This window comes from Littorina saxatilis, linkage group LG10, assembly GCF_037325665.1.
Source record: "Littorina saxatilis isolate snail1 linkage group LG10, US_GU_Lsax_2.0, whole genome shotgun sequence".
Lineage (NCBI taxonomy): Eukaryota > Metazoa > Mollusca > Gastropoda > Littorinimorpha > Littorinidae > Littorina > Littorina saxatilis.
Genome location: NC_090254.1, coordinates 42,946,951 through 42,958,923, shown reverse-complemented (window position 1 = coordinate 42,958,923; position 11,973 = coordinate 42,946,951). Strand labels below are relative to the sequence as shown.

The following is an 11,973-nucleotide window of genomic DNA, read 5'->3' as shown; positions in this document are numbered from 1 at the left end:
TCCATACTTAGGAGCCCTTCCCCTACTTTCCACAACGTCAACACTCAGCGTTACACCTAACATGTCTAATCATTATAATCAATATGAACACCAAAGCATGTCACTGCACAGCCCAAACGCCGTTACACTTGATCGTTACACATTCTGACCCAATGCGACATGTTATTGTTCAGTGGACATGTTTACCTTGACACACAAATGACAGTGTCAGATCATGTATCGCTGTGGGAGAAGCTTCCCGGTGTAGCACGAGAAAATTACTCCCACGAGATTTTTACTCAGGAGTACAAATTTCGTACGAAAATGTTACTCCCTTTACGAAAAAAGTACTCCCCCATTACACGAGAAAATTACTCCCCACGACAAGTGAGTTCCGACTAAACATTCTGTACAAAAATGTTACTCCCCTGACGAATAAATAACGAATAAATTACGTCACCCTAACACCAGCAATTCAGTTAACTTCCCATGCAAGATGTACGAAATTTTTACTCCCTTGTCCCCCATTAGTCTTGGTGGTGGAAGGGGTGGAGGGAGGGTAGCGCGACATTCGTTTGCACGAGATCACATAATTTATTATTGGCATTATCCCTTCGCCCGCATCCCATTTTCGCGTACGAGATTTTCACTGGAAGTAAAAAAAAAAATGGGGGGGGTAAAAATTTCGTGGAGGGAGTAATTTTTGTGTGCCTTGGGGAGTTCTTTTCTCGTACGAAAGGTGTACTCGGAGTAAGAATTTTGTACGAAATGTTTACTCCGGAGTAAATTTTTCGTGGAGTAAAAATTTCGTGTAACACCGGTTACAGCTTTTCTTTGCGTAAGAAACGCATGGGAGTGAATCAGAACACAGTGTTTATAAACCGCAGCTTGCGCTGAAGATTCGATCAGAAGGGGTTGTTTCAGAGCTTGTGGTAAGAGTGTGTGTTAGTGTCCTTGTATGTGTCCGTGTACGTGCTTGTATTCTGTGTTTGGGTGACTCTAATCATTTGTATTAAAGCAGTGTACTGAGTGTGGTGTGTTAGTACTGTAGTGCACTGTGTGGTGTGGTGTGGTGTGGTATGGAGTTGAGTTGAGTTGAGTTGAGTCGTGTTGTGTTGTGTTGTGTTTGTTGTGGTGTGGTGTGGAGTGGTGGTGTGTTGTGTTGTGGTGTGGTGTGGTGTGGTGTGGCCGGTGTCATTGTTGTGTTGTGTTGTGTTGTGTTGTCGTTCTCGACACGACAGGTTTGACCATGCCGTAAGTTAACATGCTTAGTAATAGGTTCACATCATTTTGTTGGACTTTATTTTGATATTATCATTTGTGCGTGTGTGAAAAAAAGACACCCAAGCAGTTATTTCTAATGGAAGAGGGAGGTAATCATGAATTAATGATATTAAAAAACGAAACTAAGGGTAAAGGTGGCCTCCCTTAACTTGACTCACTCCTTTCCTTGTGAACGTTTAGTCTCCGCATTGTGTATGGTTTGGTGTGTGTGTGTGTGTGTGTGTGTGTGTGTGTGTGTGTGTGTGTGTGTGTGTGTGTGTGTGTGTGTGTGTGTGGTGGTGGTGGTTGTGGTGTGTGTGTGTATGTGTGGGGTGTGTGTATGTGTGTGTGTATATGTACGTGTGTGTGTGTGTGTGTCACTGTGTGTGTGTGTGTGTGTGTGTGTGTGTGTGTGTGTCACGGTGTTTCTGTGTCACAGTCTGTCTGTCTGTCTGTCTTTTTGTCTGTCTATCTGTCTTTCTATGTCTCAGGCTATCTGTGTTTTGCCTTCCGCTGTTTCTATTTCAAGTCTACGCAATCTTGAAGTTACCTGGGCTCCAAATGCAACCACCAAAGTAGCCTCAAAGCTGTGGTCTATTTATGACTTTCCGGGGCTACGAGGTTGAAAAATAGGGATAAAATCATGTACATAATTCTGTACAGCAAACGCTACCCGAAACCCCACCTATACGGCGTGTATGACCTTGAGAGCGTCAGTCAACGCTTGAATTTTGCAGTGGTAACATCCGGTTTGCTCTCTCAGAGCTGAGCATATTTGTCAAGAAGGATCGAGCAGAAAAAATAAACGACTTGGCAGGGATTCGAACTCGAAGGCCTCGGGGCCTCGAAATGTCGGGGCCGATGTCTTAACCGCTAGGCCACTTCACCAGTGTTGTCAAAGATTTAAAAAAAATTGATAATTTTATATCATTCTACACTTGAATTACCATTCATGGGTTGCAAAAACGTCAAAATTGCCATTAAAATTTGCCTTTATTTGCAAACATGTTTCACGGAATCGCAGTACATGTTTGCACCGTCATGCTACACGACATTCGCGCCATGCAAATAGCTGCAATATCTCTATTTACAACATGCAAGAAAAATGACAAGAACAGTAACCTATATATATATACTGTGCTTACAACAAGTATGTCGTTGATGCTTCTGTAACGTAGTCTTTTTCTAGGCAGGGGTGTTGACCCTACGCAAACCATTTTAGACTCATGGCGGAGCTGGTCTAGCTTAGTCTGACCTCTATCCTTTGACCTGTCCAGCATGGGTGGCCCTACCAGGAGCATTTGCTCCGGCTGGCATAGCTCTCCGGGTTATCGAGATACTCAAGCCCCCACCACACGACAAGGAGTAGACCGTGTGGGGGTTACAACAAGTATGCTTACAGTTTATTTCCTCCAAAGAAGTATGTTTCGTCCGCGCTAAAACGTCAGCATAAACCACGTGCAAAAATGGTGACACGGCCGCTGAAGTCAAGGATATGAAAATCGAAAAGACACAACACCAACGCAATCTGTTTGCAGTAGAGCGACGATTCAGCAAGAAATGCGGTCTCACCGCTGTGATCATATTAAGTAGGCTTTACTAGTCTTGGTGAGAAAAAATGTGGTGCGTTTAGTTTCTTTGTGCGAGTTCCACAGATTGTCCAAATGTATTGATTTCGCTTTACGCGACTTGTTTTAAAGATGTGTCATTGTTTGCATGAGTTCGCCTAGTGCTGCTGATAGTGTCAGTGACGTAATTTCAAAGTGTCTTTTTTGTTGCCTCCCGTATTATTCAGTGAAATATGATGAACTCAGTTATAGGTGTGAAGGCAACATCAAAAAAAAAAAAAAAAAATGTAAGCAATACTGCCGATCTTGTTTCTTTATGATACAGGAAGACTTGTTTTGAGAATGTGAAAGTATGTAAAAGCTCTTCGTGGGTTGTTATACAGTTTTGCTGATTGAAAATGTTGCTGTCAGCTCTTTATCTCACGTTTATCCAGCTGTCACCGCTCGAGATAGGCAGTTTGCAACTTATAACTAAAATGAGATTGGCAGATTGTTCAGAAACCAAAGAAGTTGTTTGCGTTTTTCTCAAAACATCAAAAAAGGACATGGACAATTATCTTATGAGCCGGACGCTGTGTTGTTTCCACAACATAATAAATACATGGATGGATAATGTAATCATCAAATGACAGCGGTGTGTGCTTGTCCTCGTGTTCGCAATGTTTGGTACTTGATCTATCTTTTTGCAGACTCCCCATTGCAGAAACAACATTGAGCGCTGTATCACCGCAGACTGAAAGAGCGGCCATATTTTGTAAAGGCAAGGGCACGAGGCGAACCGAATTGCAGGATGATGCAGACGACATTGAGTTTTCTGTGTGTGCTTTTACCGGCGTGTGTGGTGGTGGTAGTTGATGCCAAACCGCCCCACATAGTTTTCATCGTCGCTGATGATCTTGGTGAGTTGTTGGTATGGTTTGGAGATCGGAAAGGGGATACGGAGGCGCGGAGGCAAGGGGGAGAGAAGAGGGAAGGGGGAAGGATTATAAGGTGCATATCGTCACGAAAAAAACCTATTTCAATGTTAGGCATTTCTGTAGTGAAACTACAGGGGAAGCTACTGGAAGGCTATTTATCATGTGTTAGAGAGTACAAACTCTCAGACCATCGGAAACCATTGCCACGGTAACGTAAGCAAAACTGCCGATCTCGTTTCTTGAGTTAGGCACTTTTTCTTTATGATACAGAAAGACTTGTTTTGAGAATGTGAAAGTATGCACAAGCTCTTTGTGGGTTGTTATGCAGTTTTGCTGATTGAAAATGTTGCTGTCAGCTCTTTATCTCACGTTTATCCAGCTGTCACCGCTCTAGATAGGCAGTTTGCAACTTATTACTAAAATGAAATGGCAGATTGTTCAGAAACCAAAGAAAGTTTTTTTGCGTTTTTCTCAAAACATAAAAAAAAAATGACATAGGCAATTATCTTATGAGTGTGACGATATTACTCTGACACTGATGATTACGTTTTGAGTGTTTAACATGCACATACATTTTAAATGAATTGATGAACCATTCAGCACATGTTTAGTTGCATTATGTGCGACATATAATTTTTTTTGAAGCTGTCTGTGTTTGTTTTATGCTTAAGAAAAATAGGCAGTGAGTTCCATAGGACCGCACCTGAATAAAGAAGGCTTGATTTGAAAAGGTCAATACGTGGAGTCGGTGTTATGATTTTTAGTCTGTTATAGTTCAAAATAAAATTATCACGTAATGTCTCCGGTGCATATCCTGACATCACTTTATGCATTATAACACCTTTATTATACATTAATCTTTTTTGAAATGGTAATACTTGCAAATTTTTATAATCAGATTCTGAAGGAGTGTGATTTTTTTTAGCATAATAAGCTTAACTGCTCTTCTGTGAAGACTGGCTAAAGGTTTCAAAACATTAGCACTTGCACAATCCCATACAGTGGATGCATAATCAATATTTGACAAGATGTGATTGTTAAAAAAAATCTTTCGCGAGTGGAGATTCAAGAAGTGTTTTATTTTTGATAACTGATATATTTTTGGGAAGAAATCTTACAGATGTAATCAATGTGATCATGCCATGATAAATTATTATCAATCTTTACACCAAGGACTTTATGGTGAGACACTTCTTCCAATACTTGAATTTTAATGTAAAGAGGTGGAATGCTCGATAATAGATTTTGTCGTTTCTGTCTTGTGGTTATGAGCATAAATTTTGTTTTTGTATGGTTAAGAGACATATGGTTTAACTCTGACCAATTCAGGAGTGCATCAATGCTTTCTTGGAGAGTTTTTGACAAATAATTTATGGAATGGTGACTAGAATGAATAGTAGTGTCATCTGCAAACAATTCACAGTTATTACGTATGCAAAGTGGTAAATCATTGACATAAATGGAGAACAATAATGGGCCTAAAACAGATCCCTGTGGGACCCCATATTTCAAAGTACTTTCATTTGAATATGATGCATTAGTAAATGTAATTTGTTTTCTATTTAAAAGAAAAGATTCAAGAATATTAATGGTGGTGCATTGCATGCCATATATTGACAATTTCCTGATGAGAAGAGAATGATCAATAACATCGAACGCCTTTGGAAAATCCACAAACAGTGCTGCAGAAAATTTGTTGGAATTTATGTTGGTTAGCCATTGATCAATTAGATTTATAAGAGCTGTATGACATGAGTGCTTTTTGCGAAAACCAGATTGATTTGGATGGAATAAATTGTTTTTATCAAAATGTGCTAGGGCATGTTTATATATATGTTTTTCCAAGGGTTTTGAAAGTGGTGATAGGATTGAAATAGGCCTGTAATTAGAGGGATCAGAAGGATCACCTGATTTAAACAGAGGGATCACCTTAGCTTGCTTAAATGCTGTTGGAAAATAAGAGGTGGTAATGCATAAGTTGTAAATGTATGTCAAGGTGTCTGTGATTACAGGAGCAGCTATTTTCAATATTTTACTGTCTATTCTATCTACACCCCGGGTTCCTGTTTGTTTAAGATGAACAAGTGCAAAGTAAACTTCAGACACAGTCATGTGTTGTAGCGGCATTTCTGCCTCTATTCTCTTAGATTTGCAATGATCTATTAAGGTATTTAAATCATTTTCTTGTGTTCTATCAATAGGAATAACTTTTTGCCCCACTGTAGAAAAATGTAAATTAAGTTTATCAGCAGAAATATTTTTCATGGCAGTAGGGTGTGAATTAGAACGCTTGTTTGTTAATAAATTAATGGCTTTCCAAATTGATTTTGAATCTTGTTTAGATGACACTAGTTCAGTGAAATAGTTTTTCTTTTTAGTTCTTTTTAGGGAACTTGCATTATTTCTTTGCCGTTTATATCCTTCAAAATCACCCTTTGCTTTCAAATAATCCCTGTGGTTTGCAGCATCTTCTGTTTCTTGATCAAACCACTTTGGTTTCTCAATATGTCTAACTCTGTGCGTAATTAATGGTGCATGTTTATCATAAATAGAAATAAAAATATTATACCAATGCTCCAAAGCTTTATCAGGATTCTGAAAGCTATAGACTTCAGAAAGAGGACTGTGAATTAAATCAGAGAGAAAATCATTTTTATTAAAACGCGAGAAACGACGATAAGTTACAGTTTTATGTCCAGCTTTAGGGATTTTAATACCTTTCCTTGACCAGGTAAGACACACTGGATAATGATCACTGCAGGATAAAATAGGAACGCATGTTTCAATAATATTTTGTTTTTCTGACACATAAATATGATCAATAAGAGTTTTAGAAACAGCCATGACCCTAGTGGGTAACTGAACCATTTGTTGCAAATCAAAGCTATTAATTTTATCATTCCAATTTTTATGTGGCTTCAGTAAATCAATATTAAAATCTCCTAAGAGCAAGATTTCTTTAGAATCCAGTGTTGCAGAGTCCATCATAATAGTAAAGTTATCTGCCCAATTTACTCTTTCAGAAGGGTTTCTATAAATAAATCCTAACAGTAAGGGCGGAGATCTTTTTAATTTAACTTCAATCCATATTGATTCAAGAGAGAGAGAGAGAGAGAGAGAGAGAGAGAGAGAGAGAGAGAGAGAGAGAGAGAGAGAGAGAGAGAGAGAGAGAGAGAGAGAGAGAGAGAGAGAGAGAGAGAGAGAGAGGGTCACCGAGAGAGAGAGAGAGAGAGAGAGAGAGAGAGAGAGAGAGAGAGAGAGAGAGAGAGAGAGAGAGAGAGAGAGAGAGAGAGAGAGAGAGAGAGAGAGAACACACACGCACTCACACATAGAGAGAGAGAGAGAGAGAGGTATTATTTTCATAATGTTTAAAATCTAGTACAAACGAACTTTTTGACGTTTAATTATCAGTCTTGCAAAATGGCCTTACATTTCAATACTAAACAAAAACAAAATGTTAAGGGACTAGTGTGGAATGAGAGCAAGCGTAACACCATGCTGTATCGTGTTTTTGTTCTCTGTTTGGTTGTCAGGGTGGAACGATGTCGGTTTCAACAACCCGGACATCATCTCTCCCAACATTAACGCTATGGCGCAGAGAGGCATCATTCTTAACCAGTCTTACGTCCAGCCCGCCTGTACTCCGTGAGTCTGTTTGTGTGTGTGTGTGTGTGTGTGTGTGTGTGTGTGTGTGTGTGTGTGTGTGTGTGTGTGTATGTATGTGTGTGTGTGTTTGTATGTGTGTGTGTATGTGTGTATGTGTATGTGTGTGTGTGTGTTTGTATCAGTGTGTGTGTATGTGTGTGTGTATATGTGTGTGTGTGTGTGTTTGTGTATGTGTGTATGTGTGTGTGTATGTGTGTGTGTATATGTGTGTGTGTGTGCTTGTATGTGTGGGTGTGTGTATATGTGTGTGTGTGTGCTTGTATGTGTGTGTGTGTGTGTATATGTGTGTGTGTTTGTGTGTGTGTGTGAGTATGTGTGTGTGTGTGTGTGTATGTGTGTGTGTGTGTGTGTGTGTGTGTGTGTGTGTGTAGGTGTGTGTGTTTGCGTGTGTGTATGTGTATATATATGTGTGTGTGTATGTGTGGTGTGTGCGTGCATGTGCGTGCGCGCGCGCGCACGTGAGTGTGTGTGTGTGTGTGTGTGTGTGTGTGTGTGTGTGTTTGTGAGCTATTCTGACTTGGATATGGGGTTTTCTTACTTTTAAAATGTAAATATTTGCTTTGATGCGATTGTTTTCTAGCGACTGCAGACAAAATGTCTTGACGCATGTTTATTGCGCTTAACACTACTGCCGCCCTCTCTTGGGTGGGCAACACAGCGGCTTTCGTGCTCAACACAACGTCAAGTTTGAGGTCTTTCACTTGTAATTTAAACAAGTCGCGTAAGGCGAAAATACAATATTTAGTCAAGTAGCTGTCGAACTCACCGAATGAAACTGAACGCAATGCCATTTTTCAGCAAGACCGTATACTCATAGCATCGTCAGTCCACCGCTCATGGCAAAGGCAGTGAAATTGACAAGAAGAGCGGGGTAGCAGTTGCGCTAAGAAGGATAGCACGCTTTTCTGTACCTCTCTTTGTTTTAACTTTCTGAGCGTGTTTTTAATCCAAACATATCATATCTATATGTTTTTGGAATCAGGAACCGACAAGGAATAAGATGAAAGTGTTTTTAAATTGATTTGGACAATTTAATTTTGATAATAATTTTTATATATTTAATTTTCAGAGCTTGTTTTTAATCCAAATATAACATATTTATATGTTTTTGGAATCAGCAAATGATGGAGAATAAGATAAACGTAAATTTGGATCGTTTTATACATTTTTATTTTTTTTTACAATTTTCCGATTTTTAATGACCAAAGTCATTAATTAATTTTTAAGCCACCAAGCTGAAATGCAATACCGAAGTCCGGGCTTCGTCGAAGATTACTTGACCAAAATTTCAAGCAATTTGGTTGAAAAATGAGGGCGTGACAGTGCCGCCTCAACTTTCACGAAAAGCCGGATATGACGTCATCAAAGACATTTATCAAAAAAATGAAAAAAACGTTCGGGGATTTCATACCCAGGAACTCTCATGTCAAATTTCATAAAGATCGGTCCAGTAGTTTAGTCTGAATCGCTCTACACACACACACAGACACACAGACACACAGACACACAGACACACGCACATACACCACGACCCTCGTTTCGATTCCCCCTCGATGTTAAAATATTTAGTCAAAACTTGACTAAATATAACAAAAAACAAATTTACAACGCGGAAGAGGAGAAAAAGTTCATAGTGAAGTCACACACACACACACACACACACACACACACACACACACACACACACACACACACACACACACACACACACACACGTACACACACACACACGCACACACACACACACACACACACACACACATACACACTCACTCACACACACCCCCCCATACACACACACACACACACGCACACACACATACACACACACACACACACACACACACACACACACGCTCTCGCTGATCTCACAGACTTTACACAGCGGTAACGTACCTCTCTCTGAGTTCAGAGTCTAACTGTGTTGGGTACACTAGGGTAGACATTGTATATTATGTCTTGTTTCGTCGGAAACTAATCATATTAGAGTAATTCATAATCATCTGTAGAGTTTGCAAGCATTAGTAAGTGGAATTGCATGTCTTTAATTGAATGAAAGCGAAGCAAAACACGTCTGCTCGAATTGAGCGGGAAAAACCACGTGTGGCTGGATGTTGTATGATATACAAATGATATTGAGCAACTTCCTTGGAAATATGGACCGATGGTCAAAATAGGGCTGTAAGAGATTATCCAATTTGAGCAACTTCGTTGGAAATATGGACCGATGATTAAAATAGGGCTGTGAGAGATTATCCAATTATAACCCTCAAATTCCCCACATAGGCTATCTATCATAACAATACAGTTTGATGAATTGCTTTGTTTTCATGTTTCAGTTCGAGAAATGCCTTCATGAGTGGATACTATCCTTTCCGCTCTGGGCTGCAGGTAGGAAAAGTATTTACCAGCGTAGATTTACGCTTACGATAGGCAGACCTGGGAACCCCTGTTTTGCACTTTGAGTATTCTCAAACAAACTTGGTGTATTTTCAGAAAAATGAGCGTACTCCACACAGCGTTTGAACATCCATGATTAAAACATGCCACACCGTTAATTAAGTTTACCTATACATTTAAAACAAATGCTTTTTTCAATGTTTACTGACAAAAACTGCAATCATGTGACAAAATACTGGATCGGCTTCGGGATGGACGTGTGAAGAAAAGTTGTCTAGGAATTTTTCTCGTCGTATTTTTTTCCCACTGACCGTACTGATCGTATTCTCGACAATCATCCGTACAAAATACGGCGAAATCGTATGGGTTCCCAGGTCTGGATAGGCAAAGACTGCCCCCCCTCCCCCATGAGAATAACATAGCTGTGTTCCAAGGATATTAATCCCCCCTCCCCCTCCAAAATCGAACCCACTTAGCACCGCCCCCCCCGCCCCTCCCATCATGATTTGTGTATCTGCGTAGAGAGAGTGAGCCCTAATAAGGTTATTTTATGAAATTGTAATTGTCTCAGCAAAGGTGTTCATTCCGGTGTTTTATTCTTATTTTCTAGAGTTTGTCTCATTCTATTCTACTTTATCTGTACTCAGCATGGAGCGATTTTGCCCCAGCAAGCGGCCTGCGCCCCTACCAATAGGACGTTCCTGCCACAAGAACTGAAGAAACTCGGCTATGCCACACACGCCGTTGGAAAGTAAGTTTCCCACGAAACATAGTCTATACATAATTTTTGTGCACAGGGATATCAAAACATATCGTACAGAAAGAAATAAGGCGAACAACTAGTTCTGTTTTCTGTCTTTCTCTCTGTCTTTGTTTCCGAAAGTCTTTTTGTATGCCCTGTCTACCTCGATATTAAACAAAACTGCTGATAATCAAATGAGGCAGACACATAGTAATTTTAAAATCTGAGAAACAAAGAGAAGTAAGCCTACGCGCTCTCACTGCATAAGCGAGAGTTATGCGAACTTAGCGCCTGAAATAATAACAAGTATTGAATGAACAAACTTGAGGACACAATGAAAATAAAAATGAAAATGAAATCGCTAGAACTTCGTGTCAATGCTTGTTATTTTCTCAAGTACAAGGGGACTGGTACCGCACACACTTCGCATCCTCTTGTTGCACAAGTAAAAACTATCTGCTTAGATATTTTAGTGTCCTGTCTTGATTGACAGTTGAACAACTTTAGTGTTAAGATTCTAAGCATGCTGATTGCTCCGTTCGATATGTGTGTGCAGGTGGCACCTTGGATTTTGCAACTGGAACTGTACGCCGACTTACAGAGGGTTCGATTCCTTCTATGGTTATTACAACGGACAGGAGGACTATTATAATTATACCATATGTAAGTCTGCGAGGATGGTGGAGGATACATACATGATAGTGAATGCGCTGACGAGAGCTGAGGTGTGTGTGTGTGTGTGTGTGTGTGTGTGTGTGTGTGTGTGTGTATGTGTGTTTACCCTACTAGGGGTGTGTGTGTGTGTATGTGTGTATGTGTATGTGTGTGTGTGTGTGTGTGTATGTGTGTGTGTATGTGTGTGTGTGTGTGTGTATGTCTGTGTGTGTGTGTGTGTGTGTGTGTGTGTGTGTGTGTGTGTGTGTGTGTGTGTGTGTGTAATTAAAGTACGTGTTTATGTGTTCATGGTCGTCATCATCGTTAGTGCCGTCCTCGTCCTCGTCGTCAACGTTGTTGTTGTTGTTGTTGTTGTTGTTGTTGTTGTTGTTGTTGTTGTGTTGGTGTTTGTGTTAGTAGTGGTGGTGTTTGTGGGGGTGGTGGTGGTGGTGGAAATGTTGTCCTAGCTGTTGTCCTTGTTCTTCATCTTCCTCCTAATTACGTCTTGTACATGTTTTTCGTCGTGTCAGTTGGTGGCTTTGACTTCAGAGACAATAAGGATGTTGCTACGGACCAAACTGGTAACTATTCTACGGTACGTTTTGCCCCGGTCTGTATTGTTGCATTCAATTAGCTATCATTTCTGTGTTTAGGTATCTGCACCTTGTTTTTGTGTGGCGGTTGATTCAGGGTTTCTCACTTATATCCTTATAAATAATATCCTTCCTTTACATATTTTTGATACTGCGACCACCAAACCATGAACACCCCCCCCCCCACCCCA

General features: G+C 40.1%; 1 protein-coding gene across 1 annotated transcript in view; it reads left to right on the top strand.

Moving 5' to 3' along the window:
- The first annotated feature begins 818 nt into the window (after positions 1 to 818).
- LOC138978873 (arylsulfatase B-like) overlaps positions 819 to 11,973 on the top strand; it is a 32,009-nt gene continuing 20,854 nt past the window's right edge. The window contains exons 1-7 of the mRNA XM_070351680.1: positions 819 to 911; positions 3,500 to 3,709; positions 7,261 to 7,372; positions 9,733 to 9,784; positions 10,441 to 10,544; positions 11,092 to 11,198; positions 11,720 to 11,784. Coding sequence (XP_070207781.1) covers positions 3,601 to 3,709; positions 7,261 to 7,372; positions 9,733 to 9,784; positions 10,441 to 10,544; positions 11,092 to 11,198; positions 11,720 to 11,784 — 549 coding nt within the window. The 5' untranslated portion in view covers positions 819 to 911; positions 3,500 to 3,600. The remainder of the gene's footprint in view (positions 912 to 3,499; positions 3,710 to 7,260; positions 7,373 to 9,732; positions 9,785 to 10,440; positions 10,545 to 11,091; positions 11,199 to 11,719; positions 11,785 to 11,973) is intronic.